The following is a 27,786-nucleotide window of genomic DNA, read 5'->3' on the forward strand; positions in this document are numbered from 1 at the left end:
CTTCCACAAAAGCAGGAGTCATCAACACACGGGAGGTGTCCTGCTTTTGTGGAAGAAATTGCGAGTGTTTTTCTGCCCATAGCCATGTGCTCTCCGAGGAAGGTGAAGAGGACCCTGACAGAACCGAGACCATAGAGGTTGGACAGTGGATCTTGGTAGAGTACGATGGTGACTTGTTCCCCGGCACAGTAACACAGATTGCTGAAGGGCAGTATGAAGTCGACACCATGACTTGCAGGGGGAAACCGCTTTTATGTGCCAAGTATCAGATTTCCAGGAGAAAGGGTCTGGTACTATCGTCAGGACATACGGGACATAATCCCAGAACCACTGCCTGTCCCCTCCTCTGCTAGACATTTCTGCATTTTACCTGACATATGGGCTAAATCTGGATTTCGTGAGAATCACCCGTATGTGTTTATGCATGTGTGTGTAGTTGCCTGTGTGTAGGTGTCATGGGATTGGTTGAACCAGTGTGATGGACCCCAGAGATGGGTGAAGCACATGTGTGGACCACCCTGGGATGGGAGAAGTACGGCTGGTGTTTGCTCGAGGGACATGTGCGTGAAGTGCATGGGCAAGCTTCCAGAAGGGGAGGGCAGTGTGACGGACTTCCGTCACTACTGTTGAGTATGACTGTCATACCAACGGCCTGGGTCTTTGGCGTTGCAGTGAAGCTGCAGGATTAGTGCCCCTAGACACCCCGGTTCAAGACCAGGTGGGTCACTGCTCTGTCCCTTATATATATATAATTTAAATTACTTCTTGTCCTGATTATTCTTCCTGTGGTTCTTGGTGGGGACTGAGAAACCGATAATTTCATTGGTAGTTTTCCACAATTACTATTTTAATTGTTTCATATAAAAATTCACTACTTAATTATGTGTTTTGTGTAGTTTGGGGAGGAGTGGTTCAGACACGAGCCCATTGCATAATATTAGGATCCGTTAATGTTCCCATCAATTGTTGATGGGACATTTAATAACACCATATAAAATAACAGAGTGTCTATTTACACCCCTGGTACGAATAGCCTTGGCCACACAGCTGAGCTACCCTGACATAACAACAAAAAGACGTTGCTCACAGCCCCAGCAGTGGCGCGACTGGCTGGGGCACCTGCACCGTACGCCGGCGACCCGGGTTCGATTCCCGCCTCGTGGTCCTTTCCGGATCCCACCCCGACTCTCTCTCCCACTCACTTCCTGTCAATCTCCACTATCCTATCTGATTAAAGGCATAAAAAGCCCAAAAAATATACTTAAAAAAAAAAAAAAAAAAGACGTTGCTCACATACACAAAAAACATGGCGGACATTCGTTTTTTCGTCAGCAGAAAGTGAAGAATTCTGAAAGGTTTCGGTACTAATATCTAATAATAAGTTTTAGATTGAAAATTTGTGTTTTATTTTCATTATCTTGGTTCAGTGAACACATACAACCGTCAGTTTGTTAATTAACAGAAATTTTGTGAATATGACATTCAGGCCTATGAACTATAAGTTTACCTGCAAACGCAATCTACTTGTGGAAAAAGATGCAGTGGTCACAGACATGGGTTAGCATGTGGGAGACTGGGGTTCAATTCCCGTGTAATGCATTTTGGCAGAGTGAGTGTGCATGTGTGTACCAACGTCTCTGGAGAGAAGGCCCGCAATTTGAACAAGAAATCAGTTCTCAAACAGAAGTTTTGATTGCAACAATTAGCTAGTTCATGCACCAGGGTGTAAATAGCATACAGTACTATATATACCAGTGTACGAATAGCATCCACTTCTAACTATACATTGATGCAAACAGCATACCTTTTTTAGAGTGTCTATTACACAGCTGAGGTATTCACACCCTGTTACGTAACAACAAAAAAACATGTTGCTTGTTATTACATTGTGATCAATATGCCAGAATAAATGCACAGGGGTGCAAATAGCATACACTGATATTTGTACCAGACAGGGTATTAATAGAACACATTGCTGTGTGCACCGGGATACAGATAGCATACATTGATATTTGTACCAGACGGGGTACTAATAGGACACATTGCTGTGTGCACCGGGGTACGAATAGAATTCACTTCTAATTGCACCAGGGTACGAATAGCATACACTGCTAATAGTACCAGGGGTACAAATAGCCTTACCCTATAAATAATGATAGGATACATGCAAGTCTATAAAACTGGTAAAATAGGTTTTGTTCTTTCCAGTTGGCTTTGGGTGTTGGCATTTCTGTAAAAGAACCAACACAAAATCTGATAGATGGATTACCTATGGTGATGCCCATGTGTAGGTTATGTCAGTAAATGTTTTCATGCAGTCAGAAATGCGCTTAGAATAGGGGAGAGTCTGGAGGAAGGAATTTAATTTAATATAGGCTTAATTTACAGAGAGATCATACAAGACTGAAAGCAAACATTCCACATACGTATCAGTGTTGCATTAATCCCATGCATATTGTTTTGCCATTATTTTAAACTTACATCTCTATATAATCATCTCTATTCACATTATTCACGCAGTGGCCATTGTAAACCAAAACTAGACTATGTGGTACACAAACCATTTCATTATTGAGCTCTATGCATCTGCCAGTAATTGCCGAGAACACGTTAGTCATTGTACCCCATAGCCTCCTTTTGGTGTACACATGGTCGCTGTGTGAATGAGGCAAATAAAAAGGCTGAAGATGTCTGCATGCTGCTGTTATTGCCTAATCTGTGTTTGATGGACAGGGCTTAGCATTAGCTAAGCGATAGGTCTTTTTTTTCCAAAGACTTATGATGTTATCTCTGTATCCAAATTAATTATCCAAATAGCTTCAGGCAGTCTAGTCCAACTGAAATCTAAAATGAAACTTGGCCCAATAATTTAAAAACAGCCCAAACAGGATTGTTGTGATTCTTCAAGCCCGAAACTCTAAATCTCAACAATCTCAAGAAATGAATGAACCACAATGTTCCACAACGATCAACAGATGGTAAATCTTTGGGGGTGTTTGTTTTCATGTCCTTGTAGCATCTACATTCCACTGTGGGGAGAAGTTCACCTTATCTAGACAGCTTGTCTAAACAGCTTCTATTTCCTTATTAGCTGCATACTTGAGGTTGAAGATATTTAGGCATATCAAGTTTCTCACATACTGGAACTTAAGATACTTCATTGAAGGAAGATACTTCATTGAAAGTGTTGGATAAAAGTCAGCTAAATGACTAAATGTAAATTCTTGAATTATTATGACAACACAAATTCTGATCACACTACATGAACTTACATCCAGTACTATTTGGTATCGCAGGGGCCAAATTGTATACATTTGTTATTTTTAATAATTTAAATATATAAATAATATTTAAATAATGTTGATGTTTATGAGTGTGTGAACAATGACAAAGATGTATGGTCAAATAAGTAACCGTACTCGTTGTTAGTTCCTGCTTTCAATCCCTTTTTCACCTAACAAAACCCATTGGCTGGGGCCAAATCCGAGGCGACTATGATTCTAAATATGATCAGACCCCCTTTGTGACTTTGCATACCACATTTGATCAGTGTTGGGAGTAACAAGTTACAAAAGTAATGTAATTACTGTAATATATTGCTTTTTGCTGTAACGCGGTAATGTAAGGCATTACAAAAAACAATTAGGTAATATTTTACTCAGTACAAACTTCAGTAATGCGCATTACAATGCATTTTAACCTGAAATTAAGTGGTGTTATGTTTTGATACATATTCGCAAACAACTGCGCAAATAGCAGAACGTATCTCCTGTTACTGGTTGAAGATGACTGTGGCTGGCTGCAACTGACTCGATGGACATAAGCCTATACGCTCATTATTTTCAATTTGTCAGAGACAACTAGGATATGAAGAACAGTTAAGTGCACTTTGTGTTTGAAACCGAACGATCTCTATACATCGTGAAATAGCACAATTAATTTAATGACACATCTAGAGCGGTGCCACACTAATCTTTTTGATTCTTGATAAAGCATAAATGCTCTTCATGTCAGCTTCGTGCTGTGAACTTGAATTAAAGAGAAAGAAGGGATAGAAATGTAAAAAAGATGGGGACTTGGACTTAGGTTGCAAAAACAGTGACTTCAGACTTGACTTGTGACTCCACTCAAAAGACTTCAGACTTGACTCGGACTCAAGCTTCGAGACTCCTGAACAAGCTGTATTTCATGCAATTATTGCTTTTTATTCTAAATGTATTCATGTATTTCTATTTTATTTTACTGCTACACACACTTTGTGAAACGTATAACGAGCGGCATGGCCCCTTTGCCATAATGTGCAATGTAACACATGCGCTATTTGCGCACACTCACAGACATAAATACATTGACCATGGCGACAAGAAGTCCTCCCGGAGTTGTGCCTTTTATCATTACTTTCGGTTACAAAAACTTCGTGCACAGAGGAAATAAGCGAACAGCTACGTGCAAGGTGTGTGTTGCACCAGGATAAATTATGCATATTCAAGCTAACCATCGCAAAGTGTTGTGCTAATGCTGGGAACAGGCAGGGATGGGCAAAAATACATCAGAATGTATTTCAAAATAAAATACCTAATACCGTCATTTTTAATTTATCAAAATAAACTACAAAATACAATAACCATATGTAGCAAAATAAAATACTGTATTTTTGTATTTTAGAAAATACTCAAAATACTTTTTTCAAGGAAGTATGGAAGCACTGCAAAAAAAGCTTTTTTTATCCCAAACATTTAGCCTATTAAAAAAGTAAAAAACAATACAATTTGGCCCGTCAGTGTCATCAGAAGAATAATTCAAGAATTTACATTTACATTTAGTCATCTAGCTGATGCTTATCCAAAACGACTGACAGAGCTTTCAATTAACCACATTATAATCAATAGGCCAAAATCATAATTGTGTATCTGTGCTGAATTTCGTAATTCATGTCCAGTGCAGAACTGAATAAGAAAATCATAAGGCTATGTATCTTGAAGTTCCAGTATGTGAGAAACTTGATATACCTGTACCTTAATATCTCCAACCTCAAATTTGCAGCTAATAAGGAAATATAATTGTTATTTAATTAGCTGTGGAATGCAGAAAAGGATGCTACAAGGAAGGGGATTCCCACTGTGGAATGCAGAAAAGGTTGCTACAAGGAAGGGAATTCAAACACACTCAACACCTTACCATCTATTGATGTCATTGTGGTTCATTGAGATATCTGACACTTTTTCTGTTAAAGATTGGCATGGAGACAATAGGACATGGTTGCCTTTGTCGGTGTCCTTATGTGAACTTGCACAAGTAAACTTGCTCATCTTTACTTGCGTATGACTTCACACCAGTGCTTCAGACCAGAGCTGATGCTTCAACAATAGCCGTCACTGAAAAGCTGTGAGTGTCTTTGAACACAGCTGTTCTCACATTAGCTGATTGCGATAAAAATAAACCATTGTTGCCTAATTACCAATTATTCATTACACCTTTGTGTAGTATCTGCTTTTTTAGTTTTTTTCACATATAGTATTTTGCAGTATTTTTAAAATTCAAAAATACACACCAATAAAGTATTTTGATACAAAATACAGAGCCATTTCCTTCAACCCAATAAAATACAAATGACAAAATACTATTTTGTATTTGAAATACATATTACATGTTTCAGAAATACTACCCATCCCTGGGAACAGGCAGATTACATCTTTATAGTTGGCCATATGATATGATATGATATGATATGATGACATAGCCTGGAAACCAGACTCTCTGACTTCGCAGTACTGTAGGGAGAAGAAATCGACCGGAAGTACGTAGACAGGCCGAGGCCAGGCTAATGATGACATACTTAGGTTAATATTGTATTTCACCAGTTAGGGCACCAAAATGGCCAGCAGCGGCACTGTGTAGCCTATCTTGACAAGTTTTGGGTTACAATATACAGGTAGTGGGCTCACTGTTGATTTTAATGAGTAGGCCTAAGCCTAAAGTTACAGCATTTCTATCACAATTGACCAGACTTCGACCTTTTGTCTGCTTTTAACAACATTCTGGCTATGATTGTTCCTTGTATTGCATCATGAGCCATCACTGCGCCTATTGCATTCTACTGTTGTTTGCCTAGCTCAGTCATTATGTTATACCACATCACCCTCCATTAGAAGTGCAATGAGCTGCATTGAGCATAATAAAACTGGATTTCCAAATCCATATTTCTAGATATTTTGGTAAAAGTAACTTAAAAGTAATACAATAGTAGTGTAATGCCTTACAATTCAGAGGCAGTAATATTATAATGTAACAAATTACTTTGAAATGACAATAATAATACTTTACGATTTTGAAGTAACTTGCCCAACACTGCATTTGATGATTTTATCATAAAGTGATCAATTTTTGTGCTTAACTGCCCCACTACCTGGTTTAGTAGTAGGCAACAACCTTGGCTGAGCTTTGTGTGAAATAGGGACAATGAAATAGGTGTTAAGGAGTTACAGTTGTTTAATTGGAATATACCAGTGAATAAGCCAGTTCAGAGAGCAAAAAGGTTGTTGAAGATGAGAATGAGAAGGAGGTATTTATTGTATGGCCCTGAACATTGTGCTTTCCATTTGTTTACAGGTCTGACTGTTCAATAGATTTTGACTGGTTGCAGGTTCATATCAACAAAGAACAATAATTACAGTATCACAGAGACAAAAGACAAGTTTGTCAGATACAGGATACTGTAAAAAATAGGGGTACAAGGAGGAGGAAGAACAAAACAAATTGCAAAGAGCAAAGCAAAGTAGTAATTTCTGATCAATTTTGAGCTACTGTGATAGAACATGTTTTCGTTCATCAAAAGACAATGACGGAAATATATGAAATTTGTTTTGAGATTACTGTAACTACAAAATATGACCGCCGCCCAGTCCAGCATATTTTTTCCACAAAAATAAATCACGCTTATATGATTCTGTCTCACTAAATTGCATTATCCACACTGCATAATTCTCACTGGTATCTGCTAGACAACAAGTACCAAAACATGATTAGTTCATAGATTTCACATGTAAAATTCATTTTATACAACCCCACCACCATCTTGCCTGTTCATAATTCTGAGAAATTCTTGTGTGCATGTGTGCGTGTACATGTTTATGTTTATGTGTGTGTGTGTGTGTGTGTGTGTGTGTGCGTGCTTGTGTGTGTGCCTGCGTATGTGCCTGTGTGTGTGCATGTGCATGCATGCGTACATATGTCTACTGTGTGAGTATGTGTCATACGTATGATTACTGTGAATGTATGTGTGTGCGTGTGTATCTGTTTATGCACATGTGTGCACATGGAATGGGTTAAGATGACCCCTGGAGGCAAACATACGAAAAAAATTGGTCATCCTAGGCCCTACGGTTCTAAAGATATTCACCTAATTTTTTTGCTTTTTAATTTTTAACTAGGTGGCGCTATACATGAAATAAGTGGTAATGGGATGGGTTGACATGTCCCCTTAAGACCAACACACAAAAAAAAGGTGGACCTCCTAGGCCCTACGGTTCTCGAGATATTCACAGAAAACTGTGTCTGCCCTACCCTCCTTTCGGGGGGTCCAGTCCAGCGGGGGGGGGGGGGGCTACAGATCAAAACGAAAAACGATGGTTCCATGCTATCCATGTGGGGTTACATGCCCACCAAGTTTCGTGTACCCCGGTCTTACAGTGTCCCGGGAATCCTTGACGGAAATTTGGACATGTGAAAAAGAAAAAATCTGACTGAACCTATAGCTTTGCTGCGCGGCGGTCATAATAATGTACTTCTCCCTGAGAACTATATGTTTTGAACAATATGTTTTCTATTTGTTGCCGTATTGTTCACTTACTGCTTGATAGTGTATATCATTTTGATCACTTATTTATGATTTTAGAGCAGTGTTTGGTTCTGAGCACTGGTAATATGTTTGAGGTGAAAGTTTGATTTTGAGCACAGTGTCATGACCCGGCTCAAAGGCCATGGCAAAAGATGAAGGACGCAGACTTTAAAGCCCAAAATAATAAGTAATTTATTATAAGGGTAACACAAGAGGACAGACTAAACCGGGGAGTGTGGAAGTCAGTAAAGTCAATAGTGTAAAGTGAGTGTGTGGATGCATGGACAATGGATGAAAGCGTGTTGCATGCAAAAAAAGCAATTGGGCAAAAGAAAAGAAGCTCCAACGGGTAACAGGGTGGAAGCCATTTTTAAAGGGTGTGGAGACACCGGGCCCAGGTGTCACCAATTCCACAGATGGTCTGCAGCCACGCCTACAAGAAAGACACACAGGGCACAGAGCAAGACAGACGCAGACAAGGGCAGCAGACTATCACAACAGATAAAAAACTGTTTTGAGGTGAAAGTTTCATTTTGCAAGAGGAGTCAAAGGGTTTGTAAATAGTACTAGAAGATGAGATTTTGTGTTTAATGTTTTAGGAAAATGGAACAAGGTTTCAGAAATTCTGAAATTTTAGCAATTGAAAAAAACTGTAATGTGCACAGAGAAGGAAATCCTCGTCTATAAGCAATGACACAGATGTAGATAACGTGGCTGAAACCAGTACACTGCTTAGGGGGCTGTGATGCTGTTGGTGCTATGCCCAATGTAACTGTGAATTGAACTGTAAACATTAGTTCAATATGCCTCTTTGTGGAAGAGTGGGATACATATCAAATGTTTTATTTCTTTCTTTCTGTTTTAGTTATTAACCTATCCTTGTGGAATAGTGGAATAGTTTTTGTTAACTTCTCAGCTTAAGTGAATTATTATTGTTTAACCTTTACATTATTTGTTGAACCATGATATTAATAAAAACTACAGGATAGTAAGAGCTGAACTGTTGCTTAATTTATCCAATTTCCACCACCATGGAAAAAGTGGGCCGGTCTTGGGCCTAAAACTCCCGGGCTGAAAAGTGGCCCCCGGCCCTGGTTCAGGTCACAAATGCAGATGAGTATAAGGCACATTCTTCATCCAATGGTTTAGTGACAAGATTTCAGTGAATGAAACTTTTCATAATGAAAAAAACATGTCAATACATATATTTTTGTAAATTGCTTAGCCATAGAGTATCCCATCATCAATTTTATACTGCCAGATTCCACACATTTCCAACTACATAACAATGAGTAGTTATTTCTACTGGCATGCTTCCTGGTGAAATGAATGCAAAAACTTTTTTTTTTTTTTTTAAAAACACCAATTCACAATATCATCACATTATACTTTTCCATATGGTTAGCCCAGACTGTCCTGAAAAAAAAACAAGATACAGCATAGATGGCCATCACAATTACTAAGATAAGAGCTTAAAAGAAAAGTAAAGGTAAATGTAAGTAAAATTACACTGAAAATAGCCTAGGGCTCTAATGGTTCATTGCAATAAAAAACTGAATCTGAACAGCATAATTTCAAATTGAATTTATTTGCTTGGAACTGAATTAAAATTTTAAACTAAATGTATATTTTTTTTATTGTTTATTTAGGTAGGGGCAGTGCATTTTGATGAACATCAGTACAAGTACACAATGTAAATATGCTAGAGTTAGCAACATAGCTACTGTAATTTTTTATCTATAGGCCTAAATTTAATTATTTTGCTCTGACATTATTGTTACCGCCATAGGTGTTGCAACACTGCATTGATGCTAGAATTTTAATGCACCCCCTGGTCTCATTAGACATTGACCGTGAGGACAGGCGTGTAGCTATCCGACATATTGGCAGTAATGGTCACTGAGGAGCCCCTGTGAGTGAGACTACCACTAGAGGCTTGACCCCTGACAAATGTCGTCTGACTCCCGTAATACATCTCCTTATACAGCTCATAGTCACAGGGCTTTTTCATGTTGAACACTCCCACTGCGTACCAGTTAGAGTAAAGATTAAAGTCATACGGATTAGAGAATATCACAGCTATTTTTCCGATGCTACGATCTTTGGATTTCTCGTAGATGTCATAGGTGAAGACGGCCACAGCCCCACATGCTGCGTTGGGATTCTTGGAGAAGCAAGCACTGCCTGTTTCGGATGGGCCGAGTCTGGGAGGCAGAGGAGCAGCACAGAATTCACTGTTGCAGTAAGACCTAGACACAAAAGACACGGCCAAATCACAGACATTTGTCGCTAATGTAAGCACCACTTTTCAGAACCAACAAAGGAATTGAAAGTGGCTGAAATACATTGTGATGCTCTCCACGCACTGTTGAAAATATAACAATTGATTATAAAACCCCTACAAACCTAATAAATCTGACTGCTTAATATAGCTGATATACCCACAATACAGCTTATGAGAATGCCTCACATCACCTGCTTACTAGACTCATGACTAAGAATAATGTAACGTTGGTTTCCTCCATACTCCCGGTAAATTCGGGCAGCTCTAAAAGCATATAAGGTTTGTACGTACGTCACGTTCTGGTCGGTAACCATGGTAACCCAGCACGCGCGGCCATGTTGGCGGTACTCAGTGAATGAAGTACAATGGAGTATTATGCACTTTGGATATCTTACGTGATTGTAGCCGTGTCTAAACAACAGAAAAGCTCATCAAAATGCGTCTAAGATGCAAAGGCAAATAGGGCAGGACTTGGACCACAAAAGAGACGCAATATTTCGAGAAATTATGTTTTTTTGGCAGCGCAGATCCATATGAGTTGGGTGAGGGAGACGCAGTACCAAGTCCAACCACAAGCGCCCCCTTCCTCTGGCATTATTCTCCTTTCTCCCTGGTTTTTTAATAACTTTTGGAAGTCGATACCTACTCCAGATGTTTTTCTCGGTCTGACCTACTGGTACAAGTTAAAACACGGCAATAATTAACCATTTCCCTTGACAATGTTAGGGATTTACTTCAGTGCCTAATGCTTTCTAATGAGGCGAGTATCTCCAATATGGCGACGTCCCGATCTAATGACACGCCGTGCACACCCCTAACTGCTGAAATGGCCAGAGGTTACAGTGCTGACTGCTAAACTTGCCAGTGTGCTAAACAGTTTATCTAAATCCTGAGCTACAGGGGGCTCAGATTGTACTATAGGTTTGGGGCTGGTTAGTATGGACCCTTTCAACAAGGTAAACAAACAATGCTTGAACATTCTATTTGGGCCCCAATCTATTTCCTCTGCATTAAGATAACATATGGAATGTTAAAAAGGAAGTCTTGTGGGGCCAATTATGATGCTGACAATGGAACTCTCTTGAAAGGGTCTATAGACCACAGTTGGCAAACTTCCCATCGCTATATAATACAATACAAGGATACAAGGATACAAGGAAGTTTATTGTCACATGCATATAGTTACTGGAAGTAAGAAATGCAGTGAAATTATGTCTGGTGTCAGCCTATTTGTGCATTAATGGGGGGGGGGGGGGGTAAAAAGTGCAGTAGAAGAGGGGTTTAGTAGATTAAGTGGCAAGGGCTGCATAAAAAAAAGGTGGGGGATGATTGGGATTGGGTGGGGGGCACCAACAAGGAGTCAGTTTGGCTGTCACAGACACCACTTTAGTTGATTACAGTACAGTAGCTTCTACGGCTGCGATAACTAATCCCAGTCATCCATTACTGTACACCATTACCTACAGTAGGATGATGTCCATAAACGCAGAAAGGCTATGCGGGTCACAGCATACCAATTTATTTGTCCGGTACAAGTTACTCATCCAATACATTATAGTTTTTCTCCATTGGTTTGGCTCATCTCTTGAAACAGAAATTACTGTACATTCTCAAAATAACACGGACAAACCTCACCAAACCGGACCAAACTACTTGGCAATTGTTCACAGCAGAATTGGATTTCTCATTCATTTAATCAAATTGCAAATGTATTTGTACATGTCTCAATGTCTCACTATATCTTTGCAAATGATTAAGTACAGGTAGCCTCCATATAGCACAATTTCCAAGTGATTAGACATTGTTGGTCTAAACTGATTGTTGATTCTCAGTCTAATGGTTCTGTCCAAAATATGTCAGCATAATTTCATTGTATACGTCATCACATGCAAGGCCGTAGTCATGATGTCAACATTGGGGGGGACCAAATCTGTGGTGGGGTCTGAGGGACCCCCAAACAGAATTTCAATACATTTCCTACCATGCAAAAAATATTATTAAAAATCACAAACAAGTCGTTAGTTAGGTCAGTCAATTAGGTTATTCCAAACTTTTGACGGACATAGGCATGGCATGGATGGATTATGAACCCCTGGACACAGATGCCCCCCCCCCCCCCCCCCCCTCTGGTGAGTTTTGTGAAAAGAGAAGGGTGGAGAAGAAGCAACTTCACTGGTCCATCCCTGGACCCGTGACTCCATTTGTGTTCAAAATGTATAAGAAATTACAAACTAGAGTATCTTGTGGTTCTTTAACTTATTACTTACACCTGAAGATTTTTTTAAACTAAGGCTTAGACTCATAGGTTTGGAGCCTAATAAGATTTTGTCTTTTAATTTAGATTTTATTATGCTGGCGGCTAATCACACAATTTTAACGTAGTTTGAAAGGGACAGGATTCAGGAATAGGCTACTAAGACAGGCCCCTCTTCTGTCTGACTCACCTCATGTTACCCCTGTATGCATTAAAGACTGCTTTCTGACAGAAATGACGTTTTGTGCCAACATGTAGAAACACTAGGCCTACTACAGCCTTTAATTGGTGAATGGAGATGCAAATTCCTTTCTTTGGTTATTGTCCGCGATTCACATTAACTGTAGGCTATCACGTATTGTAAACGTCGCCACATTTGATCACGTTTTGCCTGCATGGATGCGCGATTAAGTGCCCATCTAAATAATATGCAAGATGCAACAATCATTTCTAAGAGGCCTATACACGGTAATTTCTGGCATTACTACAAGAATATGAATGCATAATTTATGTTGAAAGACTTGAAAGAAATGACACAGGCTTGCACAAATTCATCATTTAAAATAAAATGTTTCACTTTCGCTATCATTGCGAGAATAGGCTACAGTATGGAAAATGTTCCCTTTCAGTCTGATCGGGTCAAAACATGTATGAGATTTCCTTAGCCTGTGCTACAGCTTTCCAAGAAGTTTTGTGAAAATTTTACCGGTAGCTTTTGCGATATTGTTGACAGCCCTACCTCACCGCAGTAGGGTGCAGTAAATGGAAGCTTTTGATAGCGCACGCCACTAACGAAAAACGGAAAATCACCAGGACAAATCACTCAGGGGTGTAGGCTACTCTGGAACCATAGGTCACTAATTTGTGCGTTATTTACGTTTGATTACATTTCAGATACGTGTTGGTTATAGTATATAGTATAGCGCTTTATTCTTTCTTTCTTTTTCTATGTCCAAATATTGGGGGGGACATTTTGGATATATTTGAATATTGGGGGGGACACGTCCCCCTCAATGTCTATGGTGACTACGGCCCTGATCACATGTACAATAGTCTTGTCACAGACTGAGCCGCGACCCGTGCGCAGTGCATAGCGTGCAGGTAGCCATCTACCGGTGTTACCAGATATACGGTTTCTGAGATTCTGAGGGGCCGTGCACACGACGCCGGTTTTTGTGAAACCGGTGAGGTTTTGTTAACGGTTACGCCTTGCATGTACACGACGCCGGCAGTTTAGGAGACTGAAACCGATAGCTTTTGAAACCGGCTTCCGAAGTGGGAACTTCTGAAACCGCCGGCTAGACCGTGCCGTGTAGACGTGTGAAGCCGGCAATCCTATGACGACATAGCCAGCCCCACCCCTAACCCAGCCACAGTACTCGACCTGACATGTTGCTTGTCAAAACAAACCGAACCATTTATTTATTATATTAAAATGTTTTTCTTTCCCCTGTCATGATTTATATGCCTATCAGCCTTTAGTGGCTAAGTTAGAAGCACACTTTAGCTTAACCTAGTTAAACATTAGCTTACTGCATGTTAGTGTTTTCTCCAGTGGTGCTCAGACCTAATGCAATGCGTAGACTAAGCATTTGAAATTTCACATAGCAGTCACATACCTTGAAAATTAACTTTATTAGTTTAACAGTTGAATTGAAAACCGAATTGTCTGTAGTCTCCTTATTTCATGCGACTGCTTAACCAGAGCACTTATTAGACATTCTCTGGCTTAACAAACTGTTTCAACAATGTTTTCTTCTACGCGATTCACGCGAAAATATCGTGAAGCTTCTGCACAGCGGCGCCATCGACTGGTCTGGCATATACACTACAGCACATTTAGCCGGTTACACCTCTGTGTGTACACGCGAGGTTTTTTCTTGCCGGAGTCGTTAAAGGTGTGAAAGCGGTAAGAGAAAATCCACCCGGCGGTGTCGTGTAAACGGCCTCTGAGTTTCCATGGGTGGAGTCGGGTGGAGTTTAGCGTGAATATTTATAAACGGAGGTTGTCGTGCGCCCGCGCCTAGAGAGCATTCATGAAGCGTGACTCAAATGGAACTGAAAATGTTGGTAAAGAAGCTAGAAGACTACAGCAATTTTAACACGTTTTTGAATGTTGATATGGGTTATTGTGGAAAAACGTGACAATTTCGACGACCACTGGTGGTCGAGTAAGTGTACGATTATGCAATTTGGCGTAGGCCAGGGGTATTCAATTAATCTTCAGCGAGGTCCAGTTACGGAAAATTTCCACAAGCAAAGGTCCGGAGCATCATAATGTTTAACATGCGTGTTTAGGCTATGTATATGTACAGTATGTATGTATAATATTAGAATGGATGGATGGAGCCTAGTTGTAGATAGATAGATAGATAGATAGATAGATACTTTATTGATCCCCAAGGGGAAATTCAAGAAATAGAAGAGTGTAGGCCTAGGCCTAATGTTTAATGTGAAATAAAATAAGTAGCCTAAAAGGCAACATTCGAAATGAGGAGAAATAAGGCAAGATAAGAGTAGCCTAGGGAGAAAAACTTGAGTAGCCTTGGCTATTTTTAAGATCTTAACGTGAACTTAAAATAAAATTTGAGCTGAGACAAGGATGGTTATTCCACAGCTGGTTCTTTGAACCCATTAATCAGCAAGTTTAATTTATTTTGTTTAGTTTTTTTATGTTGACCCGAAATCCCTGAAACCCAGGAATGTCACGTTGTTGGGCAGTGAATGCATGTAGGCTTAACTAGATTGTGGTGGATCAATCGCATTGCCTTCTTAAATCGTAAAATATTCTGTGGTCTCAGTTCACTGTTGAATGGGCCTAGCCTACCCTATGCTTGCTCAAAATATATGCTTTGTCTAGTAGAGGTGCTTCAAATTGGCGCTTAAAATCGCCTGTCTCAGAATATAGAAGAGGTCCAGGGCAATTCCGCGCAAAACTGTCACATCCATATTTAGTTGGTGTTACGGACGTGACAGTTTTGCGTGGTATTGCCACCGTATCGTTATATAAAGCTCTCTTCTCGCTCTCTAGCTTTCTCCTCTTTGAGCAATCGACGATTTGAAAATAAGTTACTTATCGTTAATTTATATCCATCTGATTGTTTCTCGTCCCGTCTCCTCTCCTCGCTCGTTTCAGGCTATCAGTCTCTTCTCCATAGGCTACTACTTTACTCACTGACTCGACTTTATCAGAATTCACAGATTTCACTGGCTGAGTAGCAGCAAGCGAAATGATGGTTCCTGAAGCTCCTGAATGCTGTTATCCTAACCAACGAAACATTTAGCGCAGCTTTGAAATCTTACGTGAAAATCTAAATTAGGCTATTATGCTCGGACCGCGGTCCGCCATTTGGTGATGGCTGGCGTAAGCTATGTTTTGATCTTGTGTAGCCTAGACAGGCTAGCCTACAGCCTATCAAATTGTCATTACTTTCATTTAGCCCTGTTTAAATGGGCTATTTAGCACTTAAAGTTGTAATGTCAGTGAGACATCATGGTAGATGTCTTTAAAGTTACATCATCGTTTTTTTTGTGTGATGTCCAATGAGTTTCGAGGTTTGGTCATGCATGCTTGCCTACACAAACTAGTTTGATAAATTTTGTGCTGCATTACAATGCCCAGCTACCTCTGTTGCCAAAACAGATCATTAAGGCATGCTTTATTGGACATTCTGATATCTTGGAGTCTCTGAAATAATAAAACTTGTTTTATACAATCATGTTGTTATTGTACCATTAGGGAAGCAGGGCATCAATATGGGCCATGCACTTATAGTATATTGGTTATGTTTATCCATAAAGGTCATAACTACATTAAGTCAATATGCTTTATTACCTTACAAACACTGTCTAGCTTTACATGAATGATGCCTACTTACAGAAGTCCTTAGATACACACGATGAATGGGTTAATGTTATTAATGTGGGGTATGGTCATAGAATCTGTATATTCAAAAGGTAATGGTTACAAATGCAATTAAGTAGTACTTTACAAGAACCTATGTGCTCAATGAGGATGATGGGGGGGGGGGGGACTATAACGTAAAGTTCATCAGATTGAGGTGAATGACTACATATGGGCTGATTATAACAGGTAGTAAACTGGCCCTTCAAACCCCAAATGAGTCATGTGATGCAAAAAGGACCCCTGAAGAGTTTTTACCTTAAAATAACGTTTCCAAAATCATTTTGAAAGCCCATACACTCTTAATAGAGTTAATGGCATTTTGAGCAGGTCTTATCGCTTTGAAAGTTTACTGTTCAGGTAGGAACAGAGAAACAGACAGAATTATGTTGCTTTCTTATTGTAGTGTATCATATTATCAAGATGACAAGTTACTTAGTTGCCTGCTGTGATGAAAATATGTTCACCAGTTCTATATGCATGCATGCATGAATTTACATTTTTGACCAAATCTGCTAAACTACCCAAACTTTATTTTGTATATCCTTATCCTTGCACACAATACTCTGTGGGTATTTTGGTATGGTATGATAATATTGTTTTCTTTTACAACTTTGAGTTAATACTGATGTCAAGCCAATGATTTTTGTCTTGAAGATAAAATGTGATTGCTGCCAGGGCTGGTAGGCCTACCACTGAATGTGTAAATTGACCTGACACTGAAGGACAGTTTATTTGCCCTGGCTGTAAATAACTAATACAATAAATTGTGTTCACAACTTTTTGTGTTTAGTTATGTGTAGTAATTCCTATAGATTATGTCTCAGAATAACATATCACATGTGCATGAGGGCAATGACAGGATGCCATTTGTAGGACATACACAGGCGTGTAACATGGGCTATTTATTGCACAGACATTTGTGTTGTAGGCTATACAGTGGGTCAATCTGATGTAGCCTAGGCTATGTTGCTGCCTGGGCTAACATGTCACTACAGATGCACAGAGGCTAGGCTACAATCAAAACGATAAAAACATAATAGCCTAGCAAGGCTAGGACTACCATCAAGGCCTACTGTGTAAAAATCGCTAAATATCCTTAATGGTAAGCGACCCACTGAATCTGACACAAAGTTTTGTTTGACTGGCTGCTACACAAGATAACAACATTGACGCCAAATTGCATCTAAACACGACGAACACGACATAGTCATACTTTCCATTAACATGACAACATCCAAAAACGTGTTAAAACGCCGTGATCTTCTACTTTCTTTGACAACATTTTCAGTTCCATTTCATCTACGCTTTTAGCCTGGTAAACCAGACCCTGGAATCTTTCAGATTAAGGGTCTGGCCACGAGTAATGAAAATGGCCCAATTCGAGGGGCGGCACCAAGCATGCATTTGAAACTCTCACTGCACGCAGTTGGATAACGCTACGACCAATCACAACAATTAACGGTGTGACGTATCCAGTTCTTGCAAAGGAACGATTTGAGGGCGATTTTCGGCTCCTCTTTTAGTTGAAAAGCCAAATCTAAATCCTTTATTGTAGCGGCCAAAGCCGTTTCAAACAACTGGTGTTCATCGGTAGCTATCTTGCAATGTTTTCTAGATGATTCCTGACGTCGCAGCACCGTCGTCATCAGTGCAGCTCGCCTTTGTCCCGCCTACACCGATTTGATTGGTCCCTCTTGCTCGAGAGGTAGAAGAAATTTGGATCATTGCTCGTGGCCAGAGTATCTTGCGGGCACAATTTAAATTGTGCTCTCGCGAGAACTCTGGATTTCCAGGGTACTACGCTTCAGCAATGGGCGTCTAGGTACTCGCGCACGACATACTCCGTTCATAAATATTCACGCTAAACTCCGCCCTGGAAACTCAGAATCTCAGAAACCGTATATCCGTAACACCGGCATATTGTGAGGGCAATTGCGGGTACGCGGTATTCCATTGAAAGGTTCGTTCACAACTCATTGTCATTTCCACATCTCATCTGTATTAACTCCATCTACATTCGACAAATGCAACTGTACACACTGGCCGTTAAAAACATTCTCATTTATTTGTTAAAACTAACTACACCGTATTCAGTTTACTCACCACCATACCGCATCGTACATAGCGAGGGAAAGTAATCTCATGGCCATCTAGTGGTTGCGTTCCTAGAGTTTAGCGGAGGGGATGGGATTTTTTTTTTAGAAAAAATATCGGTGCACATTGGGATCTTAATTTAATGCCTTCCATATGTTAGGCACTGGGGTCACCTCTATTGCTTCAAGTGGTCATACCTTATTTTTAGGATAAGTTGAATTGTTTTGAGTTTTTGTCGTAACATGGTCATAACAAACTACAGTTGCATGTGACGTCACAGGTTTGGGCGCTTAATCTCTAACGGATCAATACGGCAATTTGCTTAACTGGCTTACATATTTTTGTAATAACGGAAGGTGATGTAAACCGCGTGGTGATAACCTTTATGTCTGGATAACTGGTGTTGTGCTTCTACTCACATGAAGAGCTGGCAGTAAGTGTTAAGTGGCAATGCTACCCAGGCTAATAAACAAACCATGCTACCGTGAGTAACGTCGAAGGGTAAAGTCACGTGACTTTTTTGTAGTTCGTTTATGAAACAAAAGGAGCAATTTCGATTTTTTAAAATAAGGCAAAATAGGGTCTGACATTTTCACAATTAGAAGATTATTACTGTATAGACACTGAAAAATATTTTTGGTGGATAAGATCGCTGATTTGGCTTCACAGTATTTTTTTAAAATAGGTCTATGGGACTTAACATTGGAGCTGCTCTTCGATAGGAACGCAACCACTTGGGGCGCTGGTTTTCACTTTCCCTCCCTATTACTGGGAAACCCGAGGGACACTACCACTAGGGGTACAAGTAGATGGGTTTCCCGGGTTGATGTTGGCCTGACCATTTTGACAGTGGTGTTTTGATGTTCTGTGGTTTAAGGTGAATTGTATTGGTTTATGAGTTATTTTGGGGAAAGGAAATTATTTTGTATTTTTGTTTATTTTGTATTTGTTTCTTTGAATTATTATTTTGTAGTGACAAAATGTTTGGGGGATAATTGATTTATGTTAGACAGTGGATGTGTCTAGTAGGTGGGGCTACAGCTAGTTCTGGTCTGTATTAGGCCCCATGGGCTCAGTCTTGGAGATAGAAGCGTGAGAGTAATATGTCTTTTCAAATTGCTCAGGGTCTAGTGAGATATAGCCTGGTGAATTTCTGTGCCTATTTATTTTGGATTTTGATCAGTTTTTGTTTTTGAGTGTTATGACATGGTAATGATTTGCACGTAATTTTAGAAAAGAAAAAAAAAGAGAAAAATAAAAAAATCACTTTTTGAAATCACTTGGCCTTCTCTGTCTACTCCGCCGCCGTCCATCCTGTTACAAGTCTGATCAATTGTCAAAATTAGAAGAACACAATACCATGAATACCATATATTTCTCTTTTTTACTGTACTGTAGGCTACATAATAGCCTTGTTTTTTGTTTATGTGTTTATATTGCACTATATTGCACTACATTTTCTTTTTACAGTTTTTCTCAGTCACTTTGGTACATTTCTCAGATCATAATTGAAATTCTCAAAACTACCTGTTCAGTCTTCGCATCATTGTGTCATTTGGCACATCAAAAAGGTAGTTTCTCATTTCTCTACCCTTACCGTAAAATCCTATTTTTTTCTTTTTCCGTTTTATACACAATTATATTCTGTCAACTAGACAAAAAACGAGTACAGTAACCATTGTCAATGAAGGACTGGGCTAAGACTGAGAGGTGGACATGAGAGATATTTCAATGGTGACAAAACTTCTAAACATTTCGACTTGCAGTGCTTACACAATGCCAAAGGGACGATGCATTTTGGGGGCACTGACTATTTATATGAGAAAGAAATTTAGTTTTGACACATGAGTGAACTGTTTTTGGAGAGATATGAGCTTTTGCAGGTGAACCATGGTGTTGTGCTGAACCATCCAGGTTATTTTGGCAAAAGCACCAAGAGTGTTACGTCCGGTCTGTTTCAAGAAATGAGCCAAAGCAATTGAGAAGGATCTTTGCAATTTTTGAAATATGAGCTTTTGCAAGTGAGCATTGGTGTTGTGCAAAAAAGTAAGACCTTTTTGCCAAATTATCTTAGTGTTTTGAGTATGTAATTTCTGTTTCAAGAAATGAGCCAAACCAATGGAGAAAAACTGTAATCCCACTGATCCCTTTAGTTTTAGGTTTATGTGTATTGACGTTGCCAAGCTTGTTTGTTGTTGCACTATATTGGTGTTGCATTATATTTTACAATAAATGTTCTATGAGTGACATTGCCTTTGCTCTTAGTTCTTTGGGATTTAAGTTTTCTAAGGTGACAATTCAGCTTCTAGATTATTCCTCCCTCTTTTAAATTGGAGCGAGCGTGGAGCGATTTCACTGGAACGGGAGGATTTTTAAGTGGAGCGGGGAGTGATCGTGCGGAGCGACCGAGTGAACAGAGTGAACATTTGGCAATGTGAATTTGAGCAGAGGAGCGGCCGAGTGAACAGAGTGAACGTTTGGCAATGTGAATTTGAGCAGAGGAGCGGCCGAGTGAACAGTACCTGAGCGAGGATATTCGCAACGCTCAACTCCATTTACTAGCTCTGCCATGAGGTTATTAAAGCTGATTCCGAATTAGTCATTGAATTAATAGCTTTATTTTGTCATATACTGTAGAAGTATCTAAATAACCTATTAAAATGTACCAGCATTCAGGAAATTGTATCTAACCTATGAAATGTCTCACCCACTTTCAAAATGCCTCCGATGCCCATGGGCTAGGCCCCTGACACAAAGGCAAAGGCCACTCTATATTCTTGTCCATTTTCCAAATTACAGTGAAGCCTATGTTAAAGGGCCCTCTTGCAGTTTATAAATGGTCAATACGGGAAGTGATAAGTAAAGGATAATGGACGACAAGGTGTGACCCATCCACAGTTGCCCTCACCAACCAGTTGTGGTTGGCACATGAAGGATGGAATTCTTGTCCTCCAGCTTTTAACCAAATAACCTAGCCAGGTGCTTGGAGCTGACGATATATGGATGCAAGGAAAGTGGATATTTTGTAGGGGCATGTGGGTGTGCCTGTGCAGCTTGGTGCAAGAATACCCAGGTACTCACATCAATATTATTGCGTTTTGCCACATTATATGCAACTATATTGTTTCAGATTATTTGCCATGATATTGTTTATCCTGTTTTGTAGATTAGATTTATATTATGCCCTTGGATGCATGCATGCATGTTTTGTATTGGGAAGGTATTCATTATCAAAACTTAAGTAAACTTGTGTCCCTGACCAGGACTCAGATTGAGTCTGCCTTCTGTTGGTTGCCTACCTGAGTGTCACTGCTTGGATGAGGAAAAACATACCTTTGCCATACGACTATTATATAGTTATTACTATAACTAGTTACTAACCCCTAACCCTAAAGAAGTGAGAGAGCAATTATGTGAGGATGTAATTAATAACTATAGTGATATGTCAATTAAACATAATTTGTGTTACAACCTGGTACATTAATGAAGTCAAATAGCACCATAGACCTCCATCTACAGTTCTACATTTCCGCCTTGAAATTAAAGAATTATAACTTGTGCAGCATTGCACTGTCTATCCCTACAAGCTTTACACCCGGCTTGACTCATTCCCATAGGGGTACTGATTAAAAGAGGTTTTGGGATACTATGTTATGTTTCCAAGCTGATATTCACTTTGAAAACTGGTTCGCTTTAGGCGGAGATTGCTTTTTTCATGTTCTAGTTCTGTTGTATCTTGTTGTACACTGTACAACAAATGTCCATTCCGACACTTCTGCAGACATTCCATGTTAGCTTTCATTTGAGACTCTCTAACAAAATAGAGCGCTGTGATTGGACTGATTGGAATGGCCTGAAATTGCTTGTACAAGTCACAAAAAGAAATCACCTTGACAACCATCCTAATATCTTACCTATGGGTGTTTTCTACCTATAAAAATAGGGTGACAGCTTGTACCAAAACATGTCCGCAAAAGTCTTAACGAAAGCCCTTTTCAGAATTGGCCCCCTGACTACTTTTGTTTCAGCAAAAGTGTGTATGTTATAACACCCACAACTCCCATGCTTTCTACGCCCCTGCATGTCAACATAAAGAATTTTTATAATACACTTTTTGTATTTTTATTATTTAAAAAATGAAATAAATGCAAGTAGCCTATTAATATATGAAATTGTGGCAGATCTGGGTAGCCTAGACTCTGCTGAAAAAAACAAAACAATATATAGCATGTGTGTATGGCGCTTACAATGACCATGATAAATGCTTCTAACTAAAGGTAGTGAGAATGCCCTTAAAATAATCTAGGGTTCGTAGGGTTAACATGCAGGCTGAGCTGTAGTTTAGCATGCAGGCTGAGCTGTAGTCTAGTTTAGCACCAAAGCTGAGCTGTACTTACCTCGGATTGTACAGGGTGAAAATAGAGGTGTTCTCAATCTCTATGTTGCACTGGCGATGTGTAGGAAGCACATTTTGAACCTGTGTAAAAGCAAACCCGGCCGCAGCAGCCGCCATTGTGGACAGGTCATCAATCAGTGTCTGTGAGATGAAGTCAAGAGAGTTTCTGAGCTCTAGCTGATCTGCAGACTGCAACAGCTGCTATCAGTCTGAAAGTCTTATAGTCTGATGATTAGGTGTGACTGACTCCACCTACTTGGACAAGGTACCATGGAATGTTCTTATTACTAGGGAATATTGCACTATGGTCCTTTATGCTGTTGCACGTAGCGAAACAGGACGTTTATAACACTTTCAGCTGCTCATGACATGTTTTATTATTGTCATTTCGCTGCTATTTCCCATTAAAGCAAGTGAACAAATGGAATGTTGTTCTTATCTACAGTATAATCACACAACTGGATGCAGCCAAGCAGAGATTGCCAGCACTGAAGAAAATAGACACCGTGAGTGAACCGTGAAGACATTGGCAAGTAACGTCGCCCGGGAATCTGAATACACGCATTTGTCTTCAAAAACAAAAAATGGGACTTTGATAGCCTACTGACTAATCTGTCTTATAGTGGAACTGTTAAGGTCTTAAGCTTGAACAGAAATTTCATATCACAGTGGTACAGGTGAATTACAGGATAATAGAAGTAGATGTCCATAAACCCCTCAGTAATTCTTTTCCCATCTCATATGACAACAAAATGAAAAAAATATTTTGAGCCTGGCTTTATCAGACAATGTGATTTTGTTTTTTAAAATGTATGCACATTAGCACATTTTTAATCAGATAAGGCCTAATTTGCATATTTGCAATAAACTTTCAATACATTTTCTTATCTTAACATGAGTAATCAACTGAGAAAGTTTCATGGTGATATCTATTATTTACATTTTTTACCCCACACATGTAGTGTCACAACATATTACAGAGGTCAATGACCTCTATCTGAGCTCAGAGGTCAAACCTATGAATGCCTCCAGATCAAAAATTAAAGCTTAGGTCATCAAGAACAAAACCTGAAAGTTTCATGCTTCTTTTATAAAAAGCAAGATCGTTGAGCTTAACATCCCCACTATTACGGGATAATTCCACAAAGTAACTGTGCTGATGGTGCCTGTGAATGCATGTTGCCTGATTGAGGATTGTGGCCACACATGCAGAGGCAGCGGTGGTAGTGGCCATGCTGAACATACATGCTACCACACATGCTGCAGTCCCCAGGGAGCCGGGCACGAATGCAAAAGTGGAGAAACCCAGGTGCCCTGGGTAGGACTGGCTGGAAGTGCCGAGACCTGGTCGTACTTTATAACCCGCTGGGGTGAGTACAAAATGGGCACTAAACTTGTTGGACCTGACATTGTCACACAGCTACTAGAATGCTGTGAGGAGGATCTGAGGAAAGACCTCACCCGCGCGGCGGGCAAGAGCCTAGTGGACAGTGATGAAAAAGATGTCCTTGCCGCCATGAAGATGCTTGCCGTCCATGCAGAGAATACCATGGTAGCTCAGGTGGCCCTGTCTAACATGCGACAGGGGCATGGGGAGCCCATCCGATCATTCCATGCCAGCTTGAAGGGGACAGGTGGGGTGCGATCAGGTAAATGACTTCACGGGAGAAATATTACGCTATGTGATTGCCCGCGGCATAGTGGATCAAGAAATACAACTCGATCTGCTTGGCCAAAAAAAACACGATATGCCGTTGAGGGACATGATAGAATACATTGAAGCCAAGGAGTCTGGAAAGCGCTCAGCATCACACCTACTTGACCCTCAACCACGCTCCCCATGCCTGCGACGGAGGCTAACAGAGAAGCACTGCAGGAGTATTTACTCAGAACGTATGCGCAGAGCACATTCAATACGTGCCCTCACCAGCCCCTGCCGAGGATGTCCGGTCCACCGCTTCGTCTCATGCTTGACGAGGATGCGACGCCGGTCGCCTATCACACCCCATTCCCGTGGCCATACACTGGCAAGATGAAGTGAAAACGGGCCTCGACCAGGACGTTCGTCTTGGCGTGTTGGAGGAGGTACCCGTTGGCACACCGATGACGTGGTGCCACTACATGGTGATCTGTGCGAAGAAGAATGGCAAGCCACGTCGCACAGTTGACTTTCAGGCTCTGAACAAGCATGCGTTCAGCGAGACCCACCACACACAATCCCCGTTTCACCAGGCGAGACAAGTATCCAGGGGGAAACGCAGGACTGTGTTCGATGCCTGGAACGCCTACCACCGGTCCCTTTCAGCCCCACAAGGGTACATGGCATTGGGGCACGGTTGCTCGCGGCGGTATGACAAGGTGGTCGCAGACATTGGGAACAAGACTAAGTGCGTGGACGACACACTGCTGTGGGCCGATACCATCGAGGAGAGTTACTTCCAGATACAATGGCTGGATGTATGCGGCCGGAATGGAATCATCCTCAACCGGTCTTCAGCGCACCCACGGTAGACTTCGCAGGCTTCACAATAACCATGACTGACGTGCGGCCATGCAGCCGTTACCTGGAGGCAATCCGTGACTTTCCACGACCTCGTAACAACACTGACGTCAGGTCGTGGTTCGGACTGGTCAACCAGGTGGCCTACGCCTTCAGTATGGCTGAATGTATGCAGCCATTCCGTAAGCTTCTGCAGAGTGGGGTACGCTTTGAGTGGTCCCCAGGGCTGGAGAACATATTCCGCGAGTCGAAGGAGGCGATTGTCCAGGACATCGAGCGTGGTGTCTGCATCTTTGACAAGTCCAATCCAACGTGCCTCGCCATAGACTGGTCGAAGGAGGGTGTCGGCTTCTGGCTGTTCCAGAAGCACTGTCGGTGTACCAGTATCAGTCAGGCCATTCTGCTGCACTGCAGTGTTAATTTTGTTAATGAAAAATATGACAAAACATTTTCGTTAAATGACTGTTCGTTATTTATAAACGGGGCCACCGGAGGAAAATAGGGGAGAGTCACCTAACTTTTTTTTGTCTAGGAGGGGGGGTCACCCATCTTTTGTATTAATGAAAACAGCAAAAAATCAAAGTGGCTTGTTTGATTGTTGATTTCTGTCGCCATATAACATTCTCTTTCGTTCCATAGCTCTGTCAACATTGAGCAATGAAAATAAGGGAGATTTCCCGGGTTTCTCACGCAAAACACGGAAAATGTCAACATTTGTTCCCATTAACGTTGGAAGGATGGAGCAACAAAGTAGCCAACTTTATTCACGCCTAACAGCCTATATCCATTTGGTCAACTTTATTCAGCCCTAAAAAAGCTAAATTTAACTTTGGTTTACTTGTAGTTTACCGTGTAGCCTAACTTTAAACAGTGTGCATGCTTAACATAGTAAAGCATAGGCTACTTTTGCTTCATTTATCCACACATCCAGCTCCTAACGTTTTGACAAGCATGTCTACCAATTGACCTTGTTCCTGCCCATCTCTAGCTTTGCTGTCTCCATTCTTTATGTTTTTGTTGTTTGCAAAAAAATATATAGTATTTATTGGTAACCAGCAACAAGTGCAATTTGTTAATCGCTGTCATTCCCTCTCCTGCCAACAAAAATGTGTTACATTCCAAGTAGCAGTGCGTAATTCTGCTTCATAAAGTTGAACAAAAACATTTGGTCATATAAATAGCCAGTTTATGTATAAATATAAATAGCCAGTTTACTCGAGTTGGTAAGTTATGGTAGGCCAACTTGGAGTGAATATACAGGGGGAATTCTTTGTCTACTCGTAGCTGAGTAGCCTGGCAGGTGCGCATGTAGACATAGCCTACGGCCGAACACAGCCAATGAATCGTGCTCTCACGACAACCACGTTGTTAACCTAAATAGGCCTAGGTTAACATCACTCTGAGTTCGCATTCAAGCAACCATAACGATGATTTGAGGGTCAGTGACATATAAGGGTTGGTAAGATGAGAAAATTAAAAATATGTTTAAACCTTTAAAACAAAACATGCCAGAGATTTGCTAAAGTGTATACTTTGTATTTCTGTTTCTTATTATTTAATATGACGTGTATACTATTTTTAAACAAAAGATAGAACTAACAGCCTGTTAAATTGTTAAATGGTGTAACCACAAAAATGACAAATATCTAATATGTCACACATCCTAGAGTTGTTCGGCCAAATGTATTTGTGATCGATTAGCCGGGGAGGGTCATGTCTTTTTTTTGATAATGCTGGAGGGTCGTTGAAAATTTTCTTGCAGGCAGGGGAGGGTCATGCAACTTTTGATTGAAGCACTCAAAATCCCTCCGGTGGCCCCGGTTATAAATAACGAACAGTCCCTAACGACCTTTTTTTCCATGACTAAGACGAGACGTTGACGAGCTAAAAATAGATATTTGATAATAAAAACTATGAGGAAATGTAGGTTTCGTTTTCGTTGACGAGACGAGACAGGACTAAAATGTTAGTGGTGTGCTATTGGATATTCAAAATGCATGGTATTTACCCCCAATTGTGCGTCTAGTCTGTCTGTCAGGCCCGGGGTGGGTAATCGGGAGAATTATCGGTGGGCCGCTTCACTTTTGGGCCGGTCAAGGAAAAACATATTAACATGTCACATTAGTCTATCTTCTCTTAAAGTAGGCTACTCATGTTCCGCAATCTATGTCTGACACCGCAGCCTCTGCATTGGTTGTAGCCTACCATCTGAGGGAGTTCTCCCCATCCCAAATAGTTGGTTGGATCCATATACTGTAGCCTGTCTTTTTCAAAACGTTTTCTCAGAAAGGCCTACCAATAGCCAGGCCGGCCCTACCGTAGCGATAAGTGTCAGGGAGGATGGATGGTATAAAAAGGCCAAGAGGGACTGAAAAGGCCAGGTAAAAAAAGAAAGGAAGGCATTGGAGGAGGATGTTGCCAAATGTGCCAAGCTTCCAGATTTTTTTAAGACAGACACTGGCAACTGGTAAGAGAAATAGCAATGATTAGCAACGTAATTATTGGGTATTGCAT

The 27,786-nt window shown here is 40.5% G+C and overlaps 1 protein-coding gene across 1 annotated transcript; it reads right to left on the bottom strand.

Annotated features, from left to right (window-relative positions):
• Positions 1–7,576: 7,576 nt before the first annotated feature.
• On the bottom strand, positions 7,577–22,948 carry LOC143135131 (uncharacterized). Its single transcript, XM_076295860.1, has 2 exons — positions 22,774–22,948; positions 7,577–10,086 (listed from the first exon to the last, which is right to left on the bottom strand). The coding sequence occupies exons 1-2, from the start codon at positions 22,887–22,889 to the stop codon at positions 9,678–9,680; spliced, it is 525 nt and encodes a 174-aa protein (XP_076151975.1). The 5' UTR covers positions 22,890–22,948; the 3' UTR covers positions 7,577–9,677.
• Between the last annotated feature and the right edge of the window lie 4,838 nt (positions 22,949–27,786).

Source organism: Alosa pseudoharengus, unplaced genomic scaffold (genome assembly GCF_046254945.1).
Source record: "Alosa pseudoharengus isolate Yale_2024_CS ecotype anadromous, Long Island Sound unplaced genomic scaffold, YU_APseudo_1.1 YU_APseudo_1.1_scf_2, whole genome shotgun sequence".
Taxonomy (NCBI): Eukaryota; Metazoa; Chordata; class Actinopteri; order Clupeiformes; family Clupeidae; genus Alosa; species Alosa pseudoharengus.

What these genes read in the sequence shown, in the direction of transcription:
- LOC143135131 (XM_076295860.1), bottom strand. Translation starts at nt 22,889, where the DNA reads ATGGCGGCTGCTGCGGCCGGGTTTGCTTTTACACAGGTTCAAAATGTG. An exon ending in TTCACCCTGTACAATCCGAG is followed by an intron (nt 10,087 to 22,773) that starts GTAAGTACAGCT and finishes TTTTGTGTCTAG; the next exon opens with GTCTTACTGCAACAGTGAAT.